This window comes from Elgaria multicarinata, chromosome 2 (assembly GCF_023053635.1).
Source record: "Elgaria multicarinata webbii isolate HBS135686 ecotype San Diego chromosome 2, rElgMul1.1.pri, whole genome shotgun sequence".
Taxonomy (NCBI): domain Eukaryota; kingdom Metazoa; phylum Chordata; class Lepidosauria; order Squamata; family Anguidae; genus Elgaria; species Elgaria multicarinata.
Window position 1 is genome coordinate 150,959,087 of NC_086172.1, and position 27,667 is coordinate 150,986,753.

At 40.4% G+C, this 27,667-nt stretch overlaps 1 protein-coding gene across 1 annotated transcript in view; it reads right to left on the minus strand.

The window, feature by feature from the left end:
• CEP128 (centrosomal protein 128) overlaps positions 1-27,667 on the minus strand; it is a 238,411-nt gene that overhangs the window by 166,534 nt on the left and 44,210 nt on the right. The window contains exons 9-12 of the mRNA XM_063117936.1: positions 20,769-20,855; positions 17,643-17,717; positions 16,183-16,315; positions 14,300-14,460 (exon numbers count right to left, since the gene is read on the minus strand). Coding sequence (XP_062974006.1) covers positions 14,300-14,460; positions 16,183-16,315; positions 17,643-17,717; positions 20,769-20,855 — 456 coding nt within the window. The remainder of the gene's footprint in view (positions 1-14,299; positions 14,461-16,182; positions 16,316-17,642; positions 17,718-20,768; positions 20,856-27,667) is intronic.

Consider the following 27,667-nt stretch of genomic DNA (forward strand, 5'->3'; position numbering starts at 1 on the left):
TAATGTACTGCCATCTTGTATCAGCCTGCCTGCTCCTTCCCACTCCATCCTCTTTTGGACAGAATCCTTGGCTTGAATCCTTGGCATTCTCCTGAATGCCCTTCTTTTTAAATCTGCCAGGGCTTTTCAGTAGAATCTGCCCCAGTGCTTCATCCCAAGGAGTCCTAATTCTGCCATGACTCATGCTTTTAGCCCTCACTTTGCTTGGCTCCAAACTGCCCAGTGAGGAGAGAATAGAAGATTTGCCACATTGCCGAAATCTGTGCAATGGTTACCTGCCATAAACTTGGGTTTATTCAATCTGAAGAGCCTATTATATCTAAAATTGACTTCTATTGCTCATAGCTAGCATGGTTATGTTTGCTGCCAAGACCACTATACTTGATTTATTTAATATCATTTTAACTGCATGATGGTGTTCAACGATGACTTTACCAATAAAACACTAACAATTGGAAAAATACTGGATTCAAATTTAGAATCTAATAGCTTCAGTTGTAAACTGAAAACTTTGTTTTTCTTCTCTGGGATGCTTTTTAAATGAAAACAGACAGGTTTGTATTTCTGACCACACATATCCTACAAAACCACTTAGCTGGAATATTCTACAATGTTGTTGAAAATATATCTGGTGCCTGCAGTTACCCCCAAAATAAGACTATCCACTAATTGCTGCTTTTTATATTCCAAGTCTAAAAGTTTTAAAACTGTTAAAAGTATTTTAAGGTTAAGAAAATTTATCTTCCATTCCCAAATGAAAAGGTTTTAAGGCTGAAAAACAGAATGTCACGTGCCAACCCAACACCAACACCGAAATATATGGCAGTTTTCATAGCAAATTGTAACCTGTCTGACATAATTTGCATAGAAAGGTATGTATACATGTATGTATGTATTACATTTCTATACCAGCCAATCAAAGTAGTCATTTTCCATTTTGCTTTTAAAATGTTTACTTTTTATTCCACTCCTACCAACTTATGACCTGCTTCTGGGCTGCCCAGTGGCATCTGGTTGGCTTGTCCACAGGGGTCCTGGACAAGATGGGCCTATGGTCTTATCCAACAGGGCAGCTCATGTTCCCATATGAAGCTGCTTTATGTGGAATTGGACCTTTGGTGATCTAGCTTAGTATTGACTTCTCCAACTGGTTGGGGGCTCTACAAGGTCTTAAGCAGAGTTTTTTTTTTCCTTTAAATGGAAAGCATGTAAAAATGCACGTTATCAATGAGTTGTGGTGCTTCCTCCAAAACTTAATTAAAATGTATTTTAGAACACACAACAAAATAAGCAGCAACCAATTAAAAATCTCTTTAGCAACAGATAAGTTTACATGTCGAAGGCCTGTCTGAATGAAAACGACTTTGCCAGCAGAAGATCAACAGAGAGGAAGTCAACCCATCCTCCCATCGCAGGGAATTACAGAACCTGGGACCAGCCACTAAAAAGGTGTGACCCCACCAAATACACCTCTGAAGGCAGTGCTATCACAAAATGGGCCTCCCCAGAAAATCTTAAAACCTAGACAGGTTTGTTTAAGTCATAATAGCATTTCGAATTGTGCCTGGAAACAAGCCAATGAAACAGTTATAACAGGATTCATCTGCTTCCCACAACCGGCCCGGATCAACTGTCTAGGCATAGCATTCTGGACCAGCTGAAGTTTTCAAAGGAGGCTTTTAAACAAATGCCATATATGTAACTGTTATTGTTTTGTAAATATTCTGGTATGATCCTTGTAAGGTTATAATGTATCTGTGTAGGCCTGAGGCCTAATGTTGTTACTGTGTTGAAGGCCTGTTTCAGTAGTAGCTGTTTGGTGACATTTTGAAGAGGGAGAGAATTCTTTAGGTGGGGCCTGGTTCAGGAAAATTCAATTTTGATTGGCTGGGTGTTCCAGCTAGGTGAAAAGAGCAATTAGGAAATGACAGTTGACAGTTACAAAGATAACAGTGAAGGTCTTAAGGAGTCTCTTGTTAGAGAGAGAGAGAGGGAGGGAGGGAGAGAAGGAGAAGGTCTGCTGGTTGGTGTGTGATGCTATAAAAGGACTAGGAAAAATTTGAGAAAGTAAATACCTAAGGCCTGAATATTAACCTATTCCTTCTCTGGGGAAAACCATATGTGACTGATGAAGATCAGAGGTAGTGAACAGGTGGCTGTTTTATGCTAGGAAGCTATCTTAAGATCTTGCCAGAAGAAGGTTACATAAGTAGGCATTTAAACCCATATAAATTTGTCCAAACAGCCAGAAATACAACAGGAGAGCTTTGGGAGTCAGAGGAAGACTGTAAAGAGCTGGACCTGGTTGTGAGTGTATTTGGCTAAGGTGGAAGTTTAGGGAATTTGGCCTGAGGTAAAAAGTCATTAAGAGGCCTGTAGTAGCAACAGCGTCTCTGGAGTCCTTAAGAATTGTCATCAAGCTGTCTTCAGAAAACCCCAAAGTAAATATTAGCATTCCCTTATGTACAAAGTATCCTTTTAATAAACTTGTTTAATAGTTCATCTTGTCTCTAGTAGTGGTGATGCCCATCTCATACCTAAGCCTCTTCTACCAAGCTACTAGAAGGTTTTAAAGTATTCTAAGAGAATTGGTGGCAGCAGAAAAGGGTCAGCTTGTGCATTTCTTGAGTTATAGTGGAAGAGAGCTCCTTACACCTGAAATATGAACATTTGCTAAAAGTAAGTAACCCCATAGATGGGATTGCCCAGTGAAGGAGCAGTCTCGTCATCGGTGGTAACAGAGAGAAAATCCCCCATGCAACCGCATGTAAAACACATAAGCCTAATCTACACCAAGCAGGATATAGCACCATGAAAGTGGTATGAAAGCGGTATATGGTATGTGTCAATGACCCCAACAGTTGTCAGTGGCACTTCAATACTGCTATAAAGTAGTAATGTGGTTCCTGCCTTTTATATATCGCTTTCATACCACTTTCATAGTACAATATCCTGCTTGGTGTAGATTAGGCCATAGTGTCCCAAGCAGGATATATGACAGTGACCAAATCAAACACCTCCAAGAACCAGTGCAGTTGACACACTAGCCTCAGCTGTGCAAATGCACTCCTGGTCATTGCCAAATTCTGGGCATCCTGGTTCAAGGCTAAATCCAGGAGTAAACCTGAACTGTAAACCCAAGTCTTCAGGGGAATATAACCCCACTGAGCAAAGTTGAATCCCTATTCTGCGATCTAACTTTTGACTAACAAGGAACATCTCTGTCTTGCCTGTATTAACTTTCAATTTGTTTTCTCTCATCCAGTCTATTACTGACATCAGACTGATTTAGAACTAGAACAGCTTCCTTGGATTTAGGCGGAAAGGAGAAATAGAGTTGCGCGTCATCAGCATACTAGCAGCACCGAACCATTATGCTATGTATAACTATTTTTGCTGTGTCAGAAACAGGGAACAGATGGTAATCTGGTATTGATTTCTAATAAAGGAAAATCTTAAGTGACTGGATAAATACTTCACTACTCAATACAATACTTGGATTGGCTGCTAAAACCAAAAGAGCATCATATACTTCAACAGTTTGGCACACAGAATTAAAACCATTAATTTTAATGCCAGAAGTTACTCAAGATTCTGTGTGACTTCTATTTTATCTGGAAAATTGGACAAAGCTGCAAATAGAACAGTATAGCAACAGTCAAACAAAGACTTAAATTGGATCAAAATAAAGGGATTAATGGATCTTAACGCTCACTGGATTGTCCAGTGAGCGTACGTACCTTACTTTCTCCAAAGGACCATTAAACTATATGTGTATAGATGATGCAATGTATGGAAATTAAATGAAGTATTTATTACTTTACAGCAAATCCCAGCATCTTCTGTAACTGCATTCAAAGTCTATTATATCAATTCTAAATTATACTGTATGTATTTCATACATTAAGTGGTCAGCCTGTTTTGGGACATTGTAATTTCAGAAAAGTTGACAATATACTATGAACTGCTATTCAAATGACATACACACACACACAAAGACTAGAACTTTGATATTCTTTCATTACCAAAATTAAAAATATAGTCTCCCATCATGCTTTTCTATCTGAATAGAAAGCTAACAATACTGTTAACCTGAAGGAAAACGTAAGAGTCATCAATTGTTACAGTAATTCTACCTCTGGAAATCTGGATTAAATTACATGCACTCATAGCCACTAACTGTCCAGGTTGCAGCTTTCAGTACAGACTTCAACACAATTTATTTATTGCAATTTTATCCAAGCTGTAAAAGAGTTCAGGGCCATGCACATAAACCCACTCGCTTTTATCTTCACAGTGGTAATGGGGGCTGGTTAGGCTGAGTGGTCATCCAATGAGAGGGTATTTGAACTTAGGTCTCCCTTATCATAGTCCAACACTCTAGGCACTATACCACACTGTGTTCAGTGCCAGCACCCAGGTCTTGCACACAATCACATTTATGGGAAGCCTCTAGTAACGCTTCTGTCGGGTTTCTTAAAAAAACTCCTACCTTCTCAGGAGCCAAAAAAACAAGGCCCACTAAATAATCCACAAAACTTTATTCAAGCAATAAACATCTCTTCCCACCTGAAGAGGGTCTAATCTCTTGGTAACTTCTCCCTAGGCAAAACTATGCAAACTAAGCGAGACAATTGTCATTTCAAGGAGAATAGAAAGCCTTTTCCCAAGATGTGTTAACTTCAGAGAGACTAGTTCTGAAGCGGCTTCAGACGTGATGCAAGCCAGGATGACTTTCTCTCGCCTTCCTTCCACTCTGCATTTTAGCCTGCGCCACACCCTAGGATCGGTTAGCCTGTCGGTGCTCTCTCCTTCAGAAGAATGTTGGCTTCCCACTGCCTCTGTATAATTTGCCCTTCACAAGGTAAACTCTGGAGAGAGATCACGACCAGCTGGAGGAGAAAGCGTGAGAGCTTTCTCCCCCACTGGTACAGGCTGGCCTGTGTCTGGGGCCGACTCCTCAATTCAGAGTCCAGAGTCTGATTCTGATTGATTACCTGAAACACCTTCTTCAAAAACAGGGGAAGCAGGGCTAGACATGACGGCTTCCTTCTTTGTCTCCAACCCAGCTCACCCACTAGAGAAAATAAGAGGGTATCATTGCCATCACTTTCTAACTAAATATTTAGCTTTGGAATTATATCAATTTTGAATAATAGAGTGTAGGAGGACAGGGAGGAAAGTAACTAGGAACACAGTGGTAGAAATATAGTCATACAATTGTGGTGGTATTACTAACATACTACTCAAGGGTGCTGTATTTGGGAGAAGGCACAAAGTGCACAGAATTTAATTCAGCGCCTATAGCCCAGCAGCTATTATTACTGCTACTGTCAGCTGGATATCACAGAGCAGGGCTCTCAGTGGCTGACGTAGTGCCGGCAATTTGCAGGGTGTCAAGAGAACAGGTAGAATTGGGCAGAACCATTGCCTTCCCAATACCTTGTTTCCGACATATTATGCTTTAAAAGGTGTGGGATTCAAGTACTGGGTGCCTAAAAGATTGGGGATAGGGAAACAATTGTGCTGATGGGCAAGACATGTTGAGAGCCCAGCATAAAAGCAGAACTACATGTTTATTATTATTACATTTATATACCGCCCTATAGCCGAAGCTCTCTGGGTGGTTTACAAAGATTAAAAACAGTGAACATTAAAAACAAATATACAAAACCTAAAACCATAAAAAACATAAAAACAGACAATATCCATTTAAAAACTACTATTCTGGGGACAACTAAAACAAACACAAACTCAGCATATGTTGATAAATGCCCCATTGTGCCAATATGTGCATAAGAGAGCTAGAGGGCATAAATGCAGCCTTATCTTCAATATCTTTCATTCTAGAAAGTGAGAGGTAGGAACCCCAGCTTCCTTTTCACCTTTGCTTTCTCCTGAAAGAAACTGGCAAGGTCAAGGACGAAACATCTCTCTCCTAAAACAGGGGGAACTGTTCTGTCTCCTGCTTCCCAATGTGCCTCTGCTTTCCAGAATCTGTGTGTGTGTGTGTGCGCGCATGCGCGCATAGGGCGGTGTGAAGGCATACCAGAGCTGGGCTGGTTACTTGACAGGGGAAAATCAACAAAACACACCCTTCCTTCACTATGCAAGAACCAAGAGCAGAAAGAATGTGAGCCATCACAGAGGGCAGTGAGGCTGTGACAAACACAGTCTTACCATTCAGGAGGGTGTTTAACCCATTTAGGGAACTTAATTTGGGAAGGCAAATGCTTCTCTGGGGCTCCTCTGGATATGCAGAAACCAGTGGTTGGTTTGTTGGTGGCCACATTTTGCTTCCAAACCAATCAACACATTTTGCTGTTAGAGGGAATGATAAATAACTGAGTTTCCAGCCCTTAACTTACTTATATTAAAATAAAATGAAACTACATTTGATGGGTGCTGTCCATACACAATACATGGTTTATTTGGAACATTGGGAATAGGACTAAATAATCTAATACAGCCTTTCCAAGCCTGGTGTCTTCCAGTTGTTCTGAACTAGAACTCCGCATTCCTAATCATTGGGCATGCTGGCTATGATTGTTAGGAATTAAAAGCATCTGGAAGGCACCAGTTTGGGGAAGGTTGACCTAATAAAGCAACTGCCTAATACCATGTGTGAAATCTAAAGCCCATGAGAACACAAGTCACAGCTTATGACTTATGCACCCAATATCTTTTGGAAAGAAGTATCTGCCAGGTGATTCCCACTGCTCCAGTTCAAACTGTCAATTGCCAAGACATGTTTTGGTCATTGGGAGCACCCCCTGAGTTTATGTGCTACTTTCCTAGTTACTATTAACTTCGGTCCAGCATTATGTCTCCACCAGTGTAACCTTAGTTACCACTACCCATTAGTAGTTCATAAATCAAAAGTTGAAGACAGCTTCTAACCCTTGTTTCAGTGTCCAATTTAAAAGTTAGCTATGGGTAGTAGTAACTAAAGTTATGCCAATGCAGACATCCTGCTGCACCATATTTATACTAACCAGGGAAGGAATTAGCACAGGAGAGGGAACGGAAGAGAGCAAAGGGGAGGACCTGCCACTAAACCATAGCTTGGCTATCGAGCAGCATCACATTTGAAATGGACCTATGTCAGTACTAGCAATGGGGAAGAATTTAGTTTGATCTGCATTTGTGAGTGAACCAATCTAATTCACACTTCATGGATTAATATGCAGATCAGGACACAGATATCCCTCAAATTGCATAATTTTCCAAATTTTGCAATCCAATTCTCAGCTCAAAAATTGCATATAAAAATGCATATATCAGGAAAAGTTACGTAGAAAGGATGCATATATTAAAGAAAGCTGAACACAACAACAAGTCTATTAGAGAATGTTGCATACAAAACACGTGTTAGGGGTAATTGTATATGAAAATAAAAGTGAATTTTCATGCATTTTTCCCATTACAAACTGATAGTGAAATTGGACAGAATTGACTTATGTCTGAATACATACAAAACTGAAATGGACCGGAAATAGGCTGGTTAGTCCATCCCTAGTCAATACACAGTATCTTAGCAAGACTGAAAGCCATCTTTTAGTGGTACACAATCATGCAGCCCAACTCAATTACCACCTCCATTTAATTTAAAAACTTTACACTTTGTTCTTTCACTCCTAAAGCTTTTTCAGACTATGTAAAAGTCAACTATGGGCTTATTTTCAGTACAGCTGTCTCCAAGATGATGGAAAGGAAACAGATTAAATCAGTAACAAACATTGATAAGGGGATACTTGGAATTCTTATGAATACAAATAACCTATGAAGGTTAATGAGGTTCAACATGCGCTTAAAAGAACAGAATGAATGCATTTTGTATGTACAGTACATTCTCCAATTTAGGCCTAGGAAACTTTTGAAAGGTACATTAGTGCAAGCTAAATTAACTTTTTATTGTCAATTGCAAAATAACTCTCTATTCCTCCGTCAATCAAGTGTCACATAGTTGCCTTGTATAGTTCAATAGAAGTTCACACAATATAAAGCAAAGTTAGTACCTCTCTAAAGGTATCAATGTTCATTTTGTAAAGAAAGCATACAGAATATAACTAAAATGCACAGCTGCCTGACCCCTTTCTGCAAAACTGCTGCACAGGGTAAAACAAAGAAACAAACAAAAAACCTTACATCTAGCACCCAGATGACCCTGTTCAGACAACATGCTAAGCCATGGTGGCAAAGCATTTTGAGCTAAACATTATGGCTTAGTGCGCCATGTGACCCGTGACTTAGTGTGTCGTGTGAACCATTCCTAACCATGGTGGCTACCTAACCACAATTTAAACATGCTCACTAACAATTTGCTGAAAAAGGATTAGCAGCCAAACCATGGCTTAGTGTGTTATCTGGACACAATCTGTATATACAGGAAACTGTGCTTGATCTAATCTATATATGCATGTCTTTGGTTATTCATGGTACTGCTACATTTTTCCACTGCCTTTCCTGCTAGAAGCTCAGGACACTGCGCATGGTCCCTTGACAAATTTATTTCTTACAACAACATAGGAGGCTTGAGAGACAAAGCTCAAGTGATCATTTGAGGAAGCCAGGAATGAGCACTAGATTACATCCTGGCTAATTGTCTTGGTTTGTTAATCAACACTAAGCCAGAGTTCCCCAATTTAAATGTAACAGTGAACTCTGGCTTAATACAAGCCAGGATTTTTCACATTAAAGCCAAAGTGTGATAGGAAGAGCGGAAGGGCAAAGGTCCCAACACTTATTTCGGCCCCAACACTTATTTCCGGCTTCATAAATTATGGTTTATGATTAAACTGGGCCAGTGACTGGCCCAAGGTTACCCAGTGTACTTTACGGCTGAGCAGGGATTTGAGACCACATTTTCTGGTTCTACCTGACCCCGCTATCCGTAATAGCACACCTGCTATAGTTCTCTAACACCTGTTTTGGAATAGGGGGATTAAATCCACTGATCTCCAAACAAATTATCAGTGCTGTTAACTTTGTTAACACCAACCATTTGCTCATCAGGATGATCTGGCTGGAGTCTGTAGTATGTGAACAGCAGTTATAATCTAGATAGAAATCCATCTACATTACTGGTGGTGGTGGGAGGGGTGTTAACCTGTGGAATTATTCTACTTCGTGCCTTTGCTGTGAGCACATTTTTTAAGTACGTGCTTTCTAACAGTCAGACTTAAGGAATTTGAGAAATGAAGGTCAACTCTATCTAAGAAAGTGGGAGTTGTGGGGAACCCATGTGCTTGGCTTGGAAAAGGTGTTTCCAGAAATCACTAATCATTCTTAAATCACTGAGGAAATACCTAAGGCCTTATAATTCAATAAAGTAAGTCTGTCTGGCCCCTTAGAAATACATATATTTGGTGCATAGATGAAATAATGGAATATCATAGTGCCAAAAGACCTCCTTTGTTTTACTTTCTCAACCATTAAGCCAATCACCTGTTTTCATTGGCTGAAAAGAAATCTCAATGCTTTATGAACTATGTATTTTTCCATGGTGTAATATTTTTCCAGCTCATCTTATCTGGAAAAGTGGAGCTTCAGTACAGAATCAACTATTTTATGATCATGGAGGTGTTTTTACAAGGAAGGAGGGATTATGAAGCCGTATTGTCAACAATTCTGTCATTTATCGAACATGAGAACCTAAACTTTTCCAATGCTCTCTCGGCCATTTTAAAATATTAAAAGTTTGTATTCATGAAGCAATGCAATTAATATGAGTGTTTCTATTCAGGATTATATGAAGAGCATGCCAGTTTTAAAATCATCATACAGCTCTTGAAAATTATTTCTGTTTCAGCATCTGCAGCGTGGGAGAAGGCACAGAGAGCCTTCCGGTTTGCTGACTGAGAATATCCTAATGCTGAGCCAAATCTTCTCAAGGGGGAAAGTTCAGCTTGGGATGGGAGCAGAGCAAACTTTGGGAGAGGGAGCAAAACCAGGTACCATTGTGGAAGGAAGAAATTCTCTGAAAGGTCTACGTGGGTTTACCATTGGTGGCAGCAGCAGCACAAGAGTCCTTTTGTCTTAAACTTCATTTTAGCACCACTGCTGACAAAGGTGGTCTCAGTGGCTGCCAACCGCCGGCCACTATTTTTCCCTCCAAATGACAGTACAGCCAAAATGGCGGCAACTGGCCTGCAGCTGCAAAGAGGAGCTCTACTGCCACTGCCCTGGGCGGTACCACTAAAACCCCAGTTTTAAATCCAAAGAGCCTGGGTGATGCCCCTTTGATCATCAGAAGAAATGCATCTCTCATGCATTTCATGGGCCAATGGATCCTGCTTTTTACCAGTCACTATAGGGCAACATTGCTCTTATGAAACAAGCCTGACCAACACCATCTGGAAAAAGCACATCGCCACGTTAGATTTCCAGATGGAAGTGTTACTATAAAGAACAGATCTGATGGGATGCTGTTTTACTGCTGGAGTTTTCAAGTTCACAGCCTTCTGCAGCTTAATGTCGCATCAAAAGGGAAATAATCCATTTCCTTTTGCCTCCTGTAGCTGCTGCCGCCTCCCTTTGAGGGTAACAGCAGGAAGTAAAATGTGTATTATACAATTTCTCCTTGTGAGACAGACCTCTAAGCCTGCAGATTTAAAACTTACCAAAAAAGCAGACTCTCACGCCCATCTTTTATCAATATTTCTTTTATCAAATATAACAGTTAGCTTACTGGAAACCATGAAGCATATAACCAGCATCTAAAAAAGTGATCTACCACAAAATTGAAGCCTTAAAAAGCAAAACTGTTTTCCTTGCATATATTATTTTATATACTCTTCTTATATTCCAGAAGCAACTATGCTAAAATAAGAAATGCCTTCAGTATTTCAATACTTCAGCAGGTAATCTTTCTTGCAAGCTGCTAAATCTTGAACTCTTTGGGGGGAAGGGAGCATTAATGTTTTATTATACTCAATTTTATTTCTTTAATGGGAAACAAGAGGTCTATGGATATTAGCCTGAAAACCAACTTTATAGAAATGAGCATTTTGTACCTGGAATGGATTGCTGGTTATTCTGCCATCTATTTCACAAAAGCCCTTGTTAGAATTATTGTTCTGACTTCTAAACATTCCTCTAAGCATGCGGGCAACTTCCAATACAATCCTGATTACATACTTATAAACGAAATTAAATGTTACTTTCAGATGCACTGTTATGCCACCTCTGACCACCTCTGGCTTCTCTCTTTTTAATGTTTACTTTTAAGTTCAGGAGTTGCTCCCTTCCAGTGTGAAATAGGTAGGGAAAATGTCTCCTGTTGACCTACAAAGCTTTTCACTGTCTAGTTCCTTCCTATCTCTCCTCTCTCATCTCACACTATTGCCCCGCTCGTGCTCTTCGCTCCTCTGATGCCACGTTTCCCGCCTGCCCAAGGGCCTCTACTTCCCTTGCTCGGCTTCGTCCATTTTCTTCTGCTGCCCCTTACGCCTGGAACACTCTTCCAGAACATTTGAGAACTACAAGCTCAACCGCAGCTTTTAAAGCTCAGCTAAAAACTTTTCTTTTTCCTAAAGCTTTTAAAACTTGATTTTGTTCTGACTTTATACTGTTAGTTTTACACTACCCTGTGCCTGTTTACTCTACCCTGTGCCTGTTTGCATTCTCTTTCCCTCCTTATTGTTTTATTATGATTTTATTAGAATGTAAGCCTATGCAGCAGGGTCTTGCTATTTACTGTTTTACTCTGTACAGCACCATGTACATTGATGGTGCTATATAAATAATAATAATAATAATAATAATAATAATAATAGTGTTGCTATAATAACTGCCCATTTATACTATGCAAACTTGATTAACTAAAGTCTTTCAAAGAGTAACAAAGAGTAAGCTCAACGGTATTTTTAAAATCATAATGTAAAATAAAAATCTTAACTACCTTTATACAAGGTCCATCATATCAGTATCTTAAGGAGCTTACAGTGGGCATGTCTACACCATGTCTATATCCAGGGGTTGACTCCAGGTCATCCCTGTGTGTACAGATGATGCACAGGGGATCCTGGGGGCAGCCTGGGATGGCCAGGGACTTTCCCCGGGATATCTGGGACCACAGATTTCCCAATATTTCCCTGGTCCCAAGACCATCCTGAGAAGCACAGGCTGTGTGGCCGCAGCTCCTGGGGCTGGGCATGGTGGGGCTGGGCACGGAGCTGCACGAGGTGGCTCCGTGCCCATGCGGGTGGGGTGGAAGCAATTTCGCCACCCCTGGGATGGCGGGGGGGGGAGGTTGGACTTTTTTATTTTTTTCACCATGCGCACACACGGCTCTTCTTTTTTTAAAAAATGGCACCTGCCACGTCCCCCTCCCTTCTGGGACGCCACATGGCTGTCAAGATGCTTGGGGGAGAATCGTAAAAGCAGGAAAGTCCACGATCCTCCCTCAACACCCTTAGGTGTAGACATGCCCAGTGTGTTCCAAAATGATTCTAACCAACAAAACCTTAACACTCATCAACCATTTTACACCAACCACAAAATGGAAAAATGATGTCCATGTGATTCATGCTTTGGTAAATCTGGGCTGTCTCTACAGACCGTCAGAGTTGAAGCTAAATCTGCTAGTTTCTGAAATACGTCTGCCCTTTTCATAGACAGAATCATACTTATTTGGCATTGTTGGGGATCACTAGTTTCACTGCAGTATGTATGAAAGGCTCAGCTTTGTGTTGATGCAAAAGTCAAGTTATGTCGCATATGATATGCTGCAGAGAGGGTATCATAGAATAGTAGAGTTGGAAGGGGCCTATAAGGCCATTGAGTCCAACACCCTGCTCAATGCAGGAATCCATCTTAAAGTATACCTGAAAGATGGCTGCCCAGCTCCATTCTGAATGCCTCTAGTGTGGGACTGTCCACAACCTCCCTAGGGAATTGTTTCCATTGTTGTACTGCTCTAACAGTGAGGATGTTTTTCCTGATGTCCAGATGGAATCTGGCATCCTGTAACTTCAGCCCGTTATTCCGTGTCCTGCACTCTGGGAGGATCAAGAAGAGATCCTGGCCCTCCTCTGTGTGACAACCTTTTAAGTATTTGAAGAGTGTTATCATGTCTCCCCTCAATCTTCTCTTCTCCAGGCTAAACATGCCCAGTTCTTTCAGTCTCTCTTCATAGGGCTTTGTTTCCAGACCCCTGATCATCCTGGTTGCCCTCCTCTGAACACGCTCCAGCTTGTCTGCATCCTTCTTGAATTGTGGCGCCCAGGACTGGACGCAATACTCTAGATGAGGCCTAACCAGGGCCGAATAGAGAGGAACCAGTACCTCACGTGATTTGGAAGCTATACTTCTATTAATGCAGCCCAAAATAGCATTGGCCTTTCTTGCAGCCATATCACTCTGTTGGCTCATATTCAACTTGTGGTCTACAGCAATTCCAAGATCCTTCTCGTTTGTAGTATTGGTGAGCCAAGTATCGCCCATCTTGTAACTATGCATTTGTTTGCTTTTTCCTAGGTGTAGAACTTAGCATTTGTCCCTATTAAATTTCATTCTGTTGTTTTCAGCCCAGCACTCCAGCCTATCAAGATCACTTTGAACTTTGTTTCTGTCTTCCAGGGTATTAGCTATCCCACCTAATTTTGTGTCATCTGCAAATCTGATAAGCATTCCCTGCACCTCCGTGTCCAAATCATTAATAAAAATGTTGAAGAGCACTGGGCCCAGTACTGAGCCCTGCGGTAGTAAAAGGAAAGAAGGGAATGAGACCAACCATTCATTTATGCTTTAGCAAAAGAATTTAGGCTTAATTCTATCATACAGCAGATTAAGTGGAAAGCCTGTATCTAGACTGAACCAATTTTCAGACCAGAAGTGAGGATTTTTATGACTGAATGTGCCTGGATATCCCCCTCGCCTTGCCCTCTAAATCCCTGTACATAGAAAACTGGGGTTCTAGTCCAACCTTGACCAAGGGCAAGATGGATGGATGATATTCTGGAGGTGACAGACTTGACCTTGGGGGAGCTAGGGGTGGCGACAGCCGACAGAAAGCTCTGGTGTGGGCTGGTCCATGAAGTCACGAAGAGTCGGAAACGACTGAACGTATAAACAACAAACAAAAAAGTCCAGCCTTCTCCCCAACACGCTAGTTTTCATGTGTATAAATCATTTTCTTTATTTCCCCATGGGGTAGCATTCCATCATTCATCTACAGTCAGAAGTAGTCCAGTCCAGACACAGGCTTACTATCTAATTTGGATGTAATCTAGTACACACTCCTCCCACAAAAGACCATCCAAAAGAACCTAAAGGTATCCTTTAAAAAGACATTTACCTCTATTTGCATTCCAAGCTGTGCTCTCTCTTTGTCCTTGTGTTCTATGCATCGCTTTAACTCCTCTATCTCTGACATCACTGCACTGTGATTTAGCTTGGCTCTCAATTCCCAGATCTGTTTCTCCATCACTTGTTTCTCTGGATCTGACCTGTCAAGCACTGGAACACACATAATACAATCTGGTATATGACACCCAAAAATACATGAACAGAGTTTTCCTGGGGAACAGTAGATAAAGTTAACTCAACACAGATATATATATGCTTGTTTAAGTGCTCAATTAATTTTATCTAGACATACAAACATGCATACATGCGTGCACAAAAAAGCAAGTCTTTGGAATGTCTTGCTGTAGCATAATTTAAAATAATTCACATCTGTAACTACAGGGGAAGGGAGAGTTTCTGACATACACCCAACCCAAACCATTGGAGAATTTCACCTCATCCCCAAGATTATTCAATGAAACGCCCATTCCCCTTTCACTTATCATGAAAACAGTGGAGAATTTTGGAAAGTCATTTACGCTCAGCTAAAAAAGACAGCGACATTTTAGACTGAAATTGCATTTACAAATATTGTCTATTTTATTTATCCTGTGTTCAAGCAATTTTATATATGTGGGTTTGTTTTTTTAATTATTTTGTTTACATATGGATGCATATGGAAACATTTTTTAAAAAAAGAATTTGGTTTTCCTCTTAATTAATGTTGAGGACATTAAGATGGATTCATTCTTGTATTAGGAAGATCAGCCATTAAAAAGGGCCAAATAAAAGCAATATCAAAACTTTAACGAGGAAAACATGCCACTAGAAACATCTCCATTCACACAGTTGTATGAGTAATGAGGCTTAAGGAGGGAATGGATACTTATAGCCATTTTAGGCAAACCAGAAGGGCACATATAGAGATCAAGCTACATTAATTTATTCAATGCCACAAGGGACAAAGGGCTCAAGTCAACCAAGAACAGCTGTTTTGCTTCCTCCATTTGCATCCATGCAGAGCTCTGCTGAGAGCAGCCCTGCTGAAATAAATGGCAAATACACAACAGCAGGCTTTTGTGGATTACTTCCAGCACAATTATCTCTAGTGAACATTTCAGATCTAGTTCCTAAAATGTTTATACTCCACCGTTTGCCTCTCAAATTCTACTGTGTTAGTTATGATAGCAAAGACCTACAGCCTCAAGAGAGTTAGGCCCCAGACACTCTGGCCTAAATGTTGTAAGTCATAATGCTTCAGCAGGTCCTACCAGACAATCTCACATAGCAAAGTTTTTAGTTAAATTAAGAATTTAAGAGAGAATTAAAACACTTGGTAAAACACCTGGAAGTTTTATTTCATATTTTTGGAATTAAAAATAACTAGTTAAGAGATGAAATGTGAGCTTTCTGGTGCACACTCCATACACAGCAAAACCACTTGAAGGCTAAAAATACACATATTTGAAGATATTAACAGAAATGAATTTTAAAAAAGGATACTGAAACCTGAATGGACCCATTTTAGAGCATTTTAAAAGGAACCCCCAAAAGTCATGCTATACATACTATACATTTTCTGTTTGTTTCTCTAACAACTGTTTTTACCATCTCAAGATTACTTTTTTGCAGAAACTGGGTGAACCCTTATAGATTTGTGCTGTGAGAAGGATTCCAATGCATGGACATTTTGGACAATGAACGTTTGGCACATGCAATACTTTAAAATTGATTTTGCCTAGCATGTGGTCTTGCTGTTCTCTCTCTCTCTTTCTCTGCCAGCTTTCGGCCAAATGAGATGTTGTTCCAAGCACCGAATCCATCTCATGAAACAATTACTATTTTCCCCTCCTATGTAACAGTAGGTAGGGGAGGGAACAGGGAGAGTCCTACCTCCTCGTTTCCTCCTGTCCGTCTCTTGCCCATCTGTATGGCTCTGGTGATGTATGGCAACCTGAGAAATTTGATGCTGCAGATTCAGACGCTCCTCTTCTGCTCTAAGGAGTTGGGAACGAAGATCCTCAATCTAACACACACACACACATATACACAGACAAGTACCAGGTTTTTTTAAAAAAACAAACAAACTGGAAAGTGATTTCAATCAAATGTGAGTAGGTATCTTCATGGACAGTATTAAATCTTCCAAAGATCGTAAGTGACATGCAAAATGTGACCTTATCCACACCCCACACCCCAGAATAAACCAACATATGCTCTCTATTTAACTGGATTCCTCAGTTAGATGAAGCTGTCCCTGCCTGTACTCAGAGCCAAACCCCATGTTACATGTAAGGTCCTTGATTGGATCTCCCAATTTTAGACATTTTACTCAAATGCAGTTGCCAAGGGGCTGGCAAAATTGTTCTAAACAGTGGGAAAGAGTGGTTGACCCTCCCTTTGCCATGTCAAGTCACTTTGTTGCTTTAAGACAGCTTTCCCAACCTGGTGACCTCCAGATATGTTGGACTTCAACTCCCATCACCCTCAGGCAGTACGGCCAATGGTCAAGAATCCTGGGCACTGTAGTCTAAAACATCTAGAGGTCACGAGGTTGCGGAAGGCTGCTTTAGGAACACAAAGCTGCCTTTCTGTTCTTAAAGTTATTTTAGGTATAACTTGGTTTGCTCATAAAATTATTGTTTTTTTAGAACTCAGTTAGTAAAATTGCAATTATTGTCTGAATAGATTAGAACTACATTAAATGCAGCATCCAAAACACAGGACTCGATAGAACAAAATCCAAACTGTCAAGAATGCACAGTGGTGACACTGCTCACGTGATGGGATAACTGGGCATAAATGACTGTCAGTAAAATATACTTTAGATGAATAATTTTAATAAGGAATGATGAAATAATTATGCTGGGAATCTTACAGAAAGGATTAAAAAAAGCATTTTCCCCATGGCTTCATTATTTCTAGTCTTTCCATAAAAGTCTTATTACATAGTTTTTAGAAATGATTTTGTGGGGAATAAAGGCTGAGTAACAATATAGTATATTCTTAAATTCTAAAAGAAAATCTTTCAAAGCTGTTCAATCTGGGGGCAGGGGTGAGATGTTCCTTGAAAAAAGGTGTGTGGGGGAGGTTGTTTCTGAATTTTTCCATTTTTCCTGGCCTTCACTTCTCTTATCAGGATAACTGGCTTCTGTTACATTTCACCTGTTTACTTTGGCATAACAACCTCACATTAAATGGCATTCTGTATTCAAGCTTGGTGTACATGATACTGAATGATTTTCTTATCGTGCCTCCTTCTAACCCATCTACTGAGCTGTTTGATAGCAAGTTTTAAGAGGCCTAAGCATTACCTACTGTGCGAGGAGATTTGTACATAGGAAAGTGGTTACCTGGTGGAGAAGAACTTCTCGGCTGTTTTCTGACTGATCCAGTTTCCTCCGGGAGTGCTCCAAATCCTGTTCAAGCTTATTTGGATAAGAAATAGTAACAAAATTCATTTCATTGCTAGTAATGTTATAAATTATTTAGATACAATACTTAATATACCCAGAAGTACTCTGAAGGCTCATTTCTTATGCAATGCTATGCTAAGCTCACCAAATGCCGATTATCCCAGCGGTACCTTAGATCAAATGATTTGTTTACAGATACTTGCATTTATTTATCTATTTTCCTAAAAACTATATGACATAATTGAGCTGGTAGCACATCTCCCTCTCATACTGATTATGCTCCCCTTTAAAGCTGGTGTAACTCTGCAGTTTTAAAGGTTGTTTTATCCCCCCAGAGCCAGAAATCCCATATTGGGAGGAAATTTTAAAAATTAAAATGATGTTTCAAGGCACATTAAAAAAGAAACATCCAAATTTTCAAGCCAAAACAGAAGAGGGCACTGCTTATGTCTGTGAATGACTCAAAATGGAATGCAAGTTCATCTAAAGTCTATTGATCCTACAAACATATTACAGATATAAAACAAAAAAAGGCATGTCATTTTAGTACCCTGGGATCTGTACTAGTTTCCTATTGCTTTCAAGGCACAATTCAAGATACTGAACTTAAACTGTAAGGCCCTAAATGTCTTGCATTATACTGTAGCCATTAAGAGAAACACAACACCTTCTTACCAATGTTTAGATTGTAAGCCTATGCGGCAGGGTCTTGCTATTTACTGTGTAATCTGCACAGCACCATGTACATTGATGGTGCTATATAAATAAATAAATAAATAATAATAATAATAATAATAGGTCTTGTTCAGAGACCACAACAGGTGCAAAATGCAGTGTCAGGAATGCTTTCTGCTGTTTGCTCTTCTGACCATATCACTCAGGTCTTGTTAAATTGTTTGCAAGCCAAATCAGGGTGCAATTTATTACCTACAAATGCCTAAACAGCCTGGGACCAGGATTCCTCAAGTACCACACAGAGACCCGCTCATCAATTGTCAGAGGCAGTGGTGCAGGCTTCCCGATTGGGGTGCTGCCTCCCAGGTAGGCTGACCCCTTTCACTCATGTATTTTAGGTGGGTGGTTAAAACTTTAATGGGAAGCTTTTGCTACATTTTCATTCTTGCCCATCTGCAGATTTGTCTTATTGGCTCGTTTTAATGCTCTCCACTTTCAAGTGTAATGATATTTTAGTTGTCGGAAAGGCCCAATTTACAGTGTGTGTGTGTATACAAATAAATAACAAAACAAAACAAATAAAGGGGAAGGGTTGGATCAATTCGAGTTAGTAACTTAGGTCCCATTGATTTAAGTGGGACCTAAATTCCAGGCCTAATTCTTGAGCACCAGCCAGAGAGCTTTGGTTATTGGGCAGTATAGAAATAAATAAATAAAACTTCAGTGGGCCCTGCATTCAACTAACTTAGGCTGGATCCAACCAAATGTCATATATAGAAGCCTCCTTTGTATCTGGCCCTTAACAATGAAACCTACTTAATTTGGTGGTATGGGCAGTTGCCAGAGGAACAAATGTAAACCTTCTTGGTTCTTTTCAGCCTATGCCAAGTCAATCCCACCCTCTTCCAGTCTAAGCATTACCCCCAGGCTTTTGCTCCATCCTTGCAATATTCAGAGGTGGAATATCTATGGGGGGAGGGGGGAAAGTATCTAATTTTTTAATTGTCTAGGGCGCCTCTCACAGAGATTTCAAGTATGCTACATGCTATGTGCTTATATTCGGATTCTCTCTTCTTTTTCCATTGATCTTTTTTTTTCTCCTTACACATTTTCATATTTGCATCCCACCCTTCTTCGAAGGAGCTCAACACAGGTATTAGTTTAGCATCACCACAATCACATCAGGCAGATTAGGCCGAGGCCCAGCAATCTGTACCTAGTTAGACATTCAAATCCCCCACATGACTAGAATTGTGTGAGGGAGAAGTACACAAGCTCCATGCCTTCCATCACCATCTTCATCACCCTCTCACTGGTTGGAGGGCAAACGTCAGCCAGGGGCAGGCTGCTCTACTCATGTAGTTTCCCTTTGATTTAGAACCTTAAATTGCAGCATTCTAAACCAAAAAGGGAGGTAACACAAGCAGAACAGGTTCCCTGTGGCAGCGGTCACTCAAAAACATTGAAGTGGGCAGGATGGTAACACGAATGCAATGGAGGGGGGTCCCTTCCCCTCCCTCTTGCAATGCTAATCACGTGGGGGATACAAACACCCAAACACACCTTGAATAGAAACAGAACCTGGGTTTTATCACAGCCAAGCCACTCTGGCCACAGCACTACATTGGCTCTTGGGTCAAGCACAGGAGATAGCATTCCAATGCAGTTCTGTCTTGTGACTTAGTTAATCTTTTGGAGGGTGGAGCTGGAAGAAGCTAAGAAAACAGCTTAGTTCTCATTGAGGTGGGCAGTTACCCTTGGACTGCGCATGGAGGTTCATATCAATGAATATTCCATTACACACAAAAATCCCTTCCAGAGAGAACACTAACACATGAGGGAGAAGGTTCCAGCTCAACTCTTTCATTGACACCCATGTGAAGCAGCAGATATCTATCTATCTATCTATCTATCTATCTATCTATCTATCTATCATCATACATGTCCCTACAACTGCAGTCTTAAGTGGTACTACCCAAATATATGTTTACTGTGTCAGTGAGAACTAGGTCTTTCTCCCTGTGACCCTGTTCACATGGCACACTATGCCGTGGTTGAGCATTTTAACCTTAGCGTGTCATGTAAACCATTCCTAACCATGGTGTCTACATAACTACAGTTTAAACATGCTCACTAACCATTTGCTGATTAGCATGGGCTTAATCTCTGTTTCCAGGTTTAGGAATAATACATTCTGAGTATGCACTATTGAAAAGCAGCTGGTCATCTTAGTAGGAAAGACACAGGGTTTTATACCTATGGCCGCTGTGGTTGGGAGAGAACTAAGACATCAGCAAATACCTTAATTTAGTTTTAAAGTAAAAAACCACTACATCAGTCACTACAGGAAGATACCACACCATGAATGTTAAAATAAAATAAGCTTACTTTGCTTTTTTCACCTTCCATTTTCAGGACTTTATTTTTTAAGACAATTTCCACTTCGTTAGCATTAGCATCTTGATGCTTTAAAGCCTTGAAGGAAGGGGGGAGAAAAGGAATTTTCTTTGTGTGAAACCATCAGAGCCTTAATTTAGATATACGCTGACAAATCTGACAAACATTAAATATATATAATATGTGTAGTTCCACTCTATGTCTATTTGATATTGCCAGAATATCAGTAATGTGACCCTGCAATACACAGAAGGTTGGTGGCAAGGTGGCACACAAGCCTAGGAAGTCCTTGCACCTGCATGGCAAAGTAGGGACAGCATGTACCTGGTGGGTTTAATTTGTTTTTAGCTGTGCATATTTACTGTTTATATTGCATAATTTTATCTGTACACCAACCTGAGGTCCTAGTGATATAGGTCCTAGTGATATAGGGCAGGATACAAATGTTTTAATAAATAATTATTATTTTTAATAAATAAATGTAGGCTCCAGCATAAGAGGCTATACCCAAGGTGGCTGGCAAGGTATCTATAATTATAAAAAACGATGCGTGTCTGTCTGTCAGCAGTATAGCTCCTGGACCATGAAACCTAGACACCTGAAAATTGCAATGCATACTAAGGACTACTTATTTTTTAAAATAAATAAATAAAAATTAATTAATTAATTAAAATGTGCTCATGTGTTTGAAGCTCGCAGTACCAATGCCAGTCACTAGGTGGCAGACTTCCCTAACCAGCACATACCTTTGCAGTCCCTCCCCTTCAGGAGAATGGATTCACAGTCCCCTCTCTCAGGGGGTTATAGAGGTGCAGGGGTTGTGCTTGGGTGCAGGGGCTTGGCTTCACTCCGACAGGGCAGGCATAATGGGCCCAACCCTGACAGTTGCATAACTTTGCTCGAAGGCTTTGCCATATCAAACTAAGGGCTATTCCAACCCTCTCAAAGCCAAGTCTATTTGCTAGTTTTAGAATAAAGTAACTCCTTACGGATTTCACACACCTCATGGTTTTATGCATCAGTTCTCATGCTTTTATACATTTCCTTATTTTAGGGTCTCAGGACAGAACTACACCCCTTATTATGGAAATCAGAGGTAAGGGTTTAAACCAGCCTTCCCCAACCAGGTGCCCCCTAGAACATTTTGGAATACAACACATAGTTAAATTAAGGAATTCACTACCACAAGATGTAGTGATGGCCACCAATTTGGATAGCTTTAAAAGGGAGGGCAGATAAATTCCTAGAGGAGAAAGCAATTAAGGGCTATTAGCCCTGATAGTTATGTGCTACCTCCAGTATCCAAGCCAGTAAACCTGTGTGCACCAGTTGCTGGGGAACATGTGTGGGAGGGTGCTTTTGCACCATGTCCTGCTTTGTTGGTCCCTGGTCGACAGCTGGTTGGCCACTGTGCAAACAGAGTGCTGGACTAGATGGACCCTTGGTCTGTTCCAGCATGGCACTTATGTTCTTAACACCTATCAGCCCCAGCCAGCATGGCAATGGTCAGAAATGCTGGAAGTAGTAGTCCAAAACATTCTAAAGGGCACCAGGAAGGCTGCATACTGTCCTTCGTTTCTCCTGGCGAGTCTTTAAGCTTGAATGTTCACCAGGACAACTGCTGAAGGACCCTGTTAGAGGCACCAAATTACATGCTGCTCTCCATAAGCCAGGCACAAGGGTACCTTAATTCACAGAGTTTTGTAGAAACTTAAAAGACTATATATATATATATATACATATATATATATATATATATAATCATTGACTAGCGTCAACTCTATCAGAGTTGTCCTCTGATGGCAGATACATAACCAGGTACATATAAGGAGAGGAAAGGTAAAACACAGTAGAGTTAAATGTGATGAGATGCAAGAAGTACAGTCTGTGACAATTCAATTAAAGTTTAAATGGATGCAGAATAAGCAGTGACAATTCACAACAGCCGCAACTGACGATAACATAATTATCTTAGCATTGTTAAGCTAATTAACACCTGAGACAGAAAACCACTATGCATGCTACAAGAACCAATTGCCATACTGTTAAAAAAAAAGTCAGATGCATGGGGTCTTACTACAGAATAAGAACGTAAATAGTTTGGGATGCTCTATTCTGTAAGAAAGCCAATTTGCGACTGAAAGTCTGGGCATAGTCTGGGTTCTGGTGTGTTTGTGTACTTCTTTGTGGTTTCTTTAAAGTGCAATTAAGTATGTTTTCATTTTTGGCACTACAGAAGAATGTGCTTAGACATGTATTCTTATTCATTTCCAAAACATTCTCACAAATACAAGAGTCAATACAGCTGTGGGATAAGGCAGGAAGACATTTTTCCCTGTCTCTCATAATACTAGAACCCTGGGTCATCCTATGAAGCTGATTGGTGGGAGATTCAGGACAGGTAAAAGTGCTTCTTCAAACAGCCCACAGTTAAACTATGGAATTCACTACCACAAGATGTAGTGATGGCCACCAATTTGGATAGCAGTTGTTGGGGAACATGAGTGGAAGAGTGCTGTTGCACCCGTGTCCTGCTTGTGGGTTCCTGGTCGACTGCTGGTTGGCCACTGTGTGAGCAGAGTGCTGAACTAGATGATCTGATCCAGAAGGGGTGTCCTTATGTTCTAACTCAGTGGAACTGGAAAACCTTTCGACAGTGAGCTTTGAGCATGATCATTGTTTGGCAAGCAGGTACTGCCTCTAATCTATCCTAAAACTCAGCACACTCATTGGATGGATGAGCGAATGCTTCATATACTCCATTTGAGATGAGAATGCTACATTAGAATGCCCAGGCAAAATGCCTAATCAGTGGGTCACCACTTTGGCTTCTACCTTTCAAGTCTATGGACCTTAGACTATGTCTTATTCAGCAATCAACATTTGTTTTGTGTCTACTGGACACTGCAACGCCTCTTTAATACGGTATTGTCTAATTCAGCTAATTGTTGGCAGTGCAATACAACTAATGCTTCTTTTTGGCAATGTCCAGTAGTTGCTTCTTTTTGCAGGGAGTTCATTACACAGAAATTTTGTACTGGAACACTCTTTAATATTCACTGATGTACATGCTCTTTTGAATTATTTATCTGCTTCATGGAAATTAACAAATGGTCTGTGTAAATGGATTCTCTGCGCCCTTTTGACAGATAAAAGACTGATATTACAACACTCACCTCTTATAATGCAATGGATTGAGAACCTTACAACGCTTTTAGTATTTGAATAGGTGGCATACGGACGCCACCTTTAAATGGATATTTGGTCCACTTTTGTTGCAGCCCTTGTATAATTGCTAGAAAGTGGCATGCATATCAACAAATCCATGTATGTATATTAAAAAATGTAGGGGGGGAAATATAAATATTTTGGGTGCTGTGTTGTGTTGGGGACCCCTGGTGTAATTTAGGGTTCAGTTGTAGACCACATACGTTGCATGCAGAATTCCTGGCATTTCTAGTTTTTTTTAAAAAATAGTCAGGTAACAAGTAATGGCAAAGACCTGAGGTGCTTGACAATTGTTGCTAGTCAGAACAAAAGATACTGGCAAAATGAACAAATAGTTTCACCTGGTATAAGGAAGGTATCTAGTTAGTTATTTACTATCTACTAGAATATCCACAACTCTTAAGGGGAACTCCTTGTATATCGTCTCCACAATCTCACATATATTAGTTCAGAAAAACCCTAAGTAATAAGTAACTGTGGAAGATTTCCCTAAAGGAGAATAGGTATTAGGCATCTTATCGTTTAGACATCTTAACTCACAGTCTTGGAAATCAATATGCCACCTCAGCTTATCAAAGCAGCACTGAAGGATATTTAGGCCATTAAGCAGCAATAACATGAAATAAAAAAGCAATCTCTCTCCCCACTGGTATTTCAAATATGCCATCCCATTTTATTTTTCAGGTATAGTAAAAATAAATAGCCCATAACTGTATTGGTGTTAGGAAAAGTGAGTGTATGACAGAAACACACAAACAAACACACACACACACACACACACACACACACACACACACCATACCAAGGAAAGACCAAACCTCTCATACACCAGCTCTGCAGGTGCGTCAACAATACTTTTTATTAGTGGCTTTCCCACAACACATCATTCATTTAGAGCCTAAAATTGGTAGGGAAGTAGAAAGAAGACCTAACACAAAAATCCTGGCTTGTTCTGAACTTGGTAAATCCTAGTTTCTCAGTTCAGATGTAATGAGAAACAATAGCTAATTGAAGGCTTCCTGGGTTAACTGCAGTGTACCAAGAATGGAGGAGAGAAGAGACAGAGTGAGGAAACATAGGAAGCTGCCTTGTACTGAGACAGACCATTGGTCCATTTAGCCCAGTACTGTCAACACTGACTGGCAGTAGCTCTCCAGGTTTTCAGGCAGGAGTTTTTCTAGCCCTACCTTGGGGATTGAATTTGAGACCTTCTGCATGCAAAATATGTGTTCTCCCATTGAGCTACAGCCCTTAACTGCAAACTGATCCTTTTAATTGGAGATGTAACCTGACACCTTCTGTCTGGAAAGCATTGCTCTCCCACAGCACTATGGCTCCTCACTTCCATAAGAACATGGGGCAGAAAGCAGTCACTTAGTGGTAAATTTTGTAGTGCAGAAAGTTCATCATGACAACCCCAAAGCCCCATAACCACATCCCCAAGGAGGCATCTACCAGGCCCATAAATACTTCAGCTTATTAATTCAAGATTAATTAGAGATGTGTGTCATCAGCATACTGATGACAAAGCATTCCCAAACTCCGGATGACTGCACCCAATGGTTTCATGTAAATGTTAAAGTAAAATAGAAGGCTGTGGTTGAAAATAACAATAGTACAATATGAGTGATAACACTCAACCACAATGGTACTAAGAAAGTTTTATAGACGAATAATTCAAAAGTTATCACAAATGTACAAAAGACAGGCATATAGATAACATTTACAAGATGTTCATCAAACATTCATAATGAAGCCTGCAATAGCTTTCTAGCAATTATACAAGGGCTGCAACTGCCTGCCTGGCCTTAGTTATTCAGAAGTTAGCAAGATTGAGGAGTCTTGAAAAATAGAGAAAAACAAATTTTCATATTACAAGCAAATTCTTTGAGAATAATAATAATAGAAACTCTAGAATGTTGGCCAGGGCCACGCAGTCACGGAAGGCAAAGAACACAATAGGGGCAATTCAAGACAAAACAGGGAAAATCTGTAATTTAATGAGAGGGAAAATAGAAATATTTCAAGAGTTTTATCAAGGGCTTTATGAGGCAGGAGATACACCCGCGACAAGAATTAGAGAATATATTGAAAAACGTATAAAAACGTATAAGGGTTCAAACATATAAGACCGATTCTGGCCCACTTGCATTGGCTGCCTGTACATTTCCGAGCTTGATTCAAGATGCTGGTTTTAACCTATGAAGCCTTACACGGCTTGGGACCACAATACCTGACAGAACGCCTCTCCCAACATGTACACTACGCTCAACATCTAAGGTCCTCCTCCTCCAGGTGCCCTCTCTGAGGGAAGCTCGGAGGATGGCAACATGGGAGAGGGCCTTTTCAGTGGTGGCCCCCCAATTATAGAACGATCTCCCCGACGAGGCTTGCCTGGTGCCAACATTGTTATATTTTTGGCACCAGGTCAAGATTTTTCTGTTCTCCCAGGTAGCATATGTTGAGGTTTTTTTTTTTAACTGACCCCAGAATAGTTGTTTTAAATGGATATTGTCTGTTTTTATGCTTTTTATGGTTTTAAGTGTTGTATATTTCTTTTTAATGCTCTGCGTTTTACTCTTTGTAAACTGCCCAGAGAGCTTCAGCTATGGGGTGGTATATAAATGCAATAAATCAATAAATAAAATATGGGTTCAAAAATCCCAGTAGATATGCTCAAACACTTGGGCAACTTAAAAGTGGCTCTTTGGATCCCAGCCTATATTTACAAGGAGAAACAGCCTGCTATTCAAGTTCCAAATTCATTTGTTTTCAGAAATCATTTGGATAGAGCAAAGCAGTCCTTTAAAATTGTGTCATAAAGAGCCTATCAACGTAACTTTTTAAAAGTAAATAAATCCAAAGTTAATGTCAGACTCTTTCTCCAAAGAGGCTTCTGTCTAAATAAACTCTGATTCTGCTGTGGAGTGACAAATCAAGTTCAGATAACAACTATAGCAATTACAACATCAGCTTCATACAGTGTCAAGACCAATTACATTTGCTGCTATATTTATCTAATTAAAAGTACAGAGCTATAGAAGAATAAATATGAAGGTTCACAGCACATGCCCACTAATTGCGAAATAGGGTTATTCTCAAAATGTGCTTATGAGAACCTTTTGGAGGGTTTGGGGGGTTAAATCCTGATTTACACTGGATCAACTGTGCAAAAGCAGATCCCCCCCCCTGCCCCCTGCTTTCCATGGCAGCCTCTTCAGCCTCTTGAAAATGCTATGGAGAGTCAAAAGACCTCACTGAGTGGGTTTAGGGGTGTTGGGCAGGGGCTCCCCAAAAATCAAGCAGAGGGACCTTCCACGAGCAGAGTCTTCCTCTTGCAGAAGGTCCCTTCCTTTTACAGAAGGCAGATCCTGGATCCAACCCTTTAAGTCTAGAAAACTGCAGACCCATCAGCCAAACATTAATCCCAGCTAAACTGATGGATTGCATTATGTTATACAGAATGTCCCAGTTTACACATCACAATAATCCAGGGTTCCTCCAAAATCCTGGCTGATAAAGTGTGAGCAGCATACTTGCCTGATCACTCCTGCTGTAAGTGGGAGTGGCTAAAGAAACCTTTGGTCCATAGTTTATTTAGCATGACGTGCAAACCTGGTCCACTGGCTTGTCTCTCTTCCAAAAAGCCAAGAGACGACCCA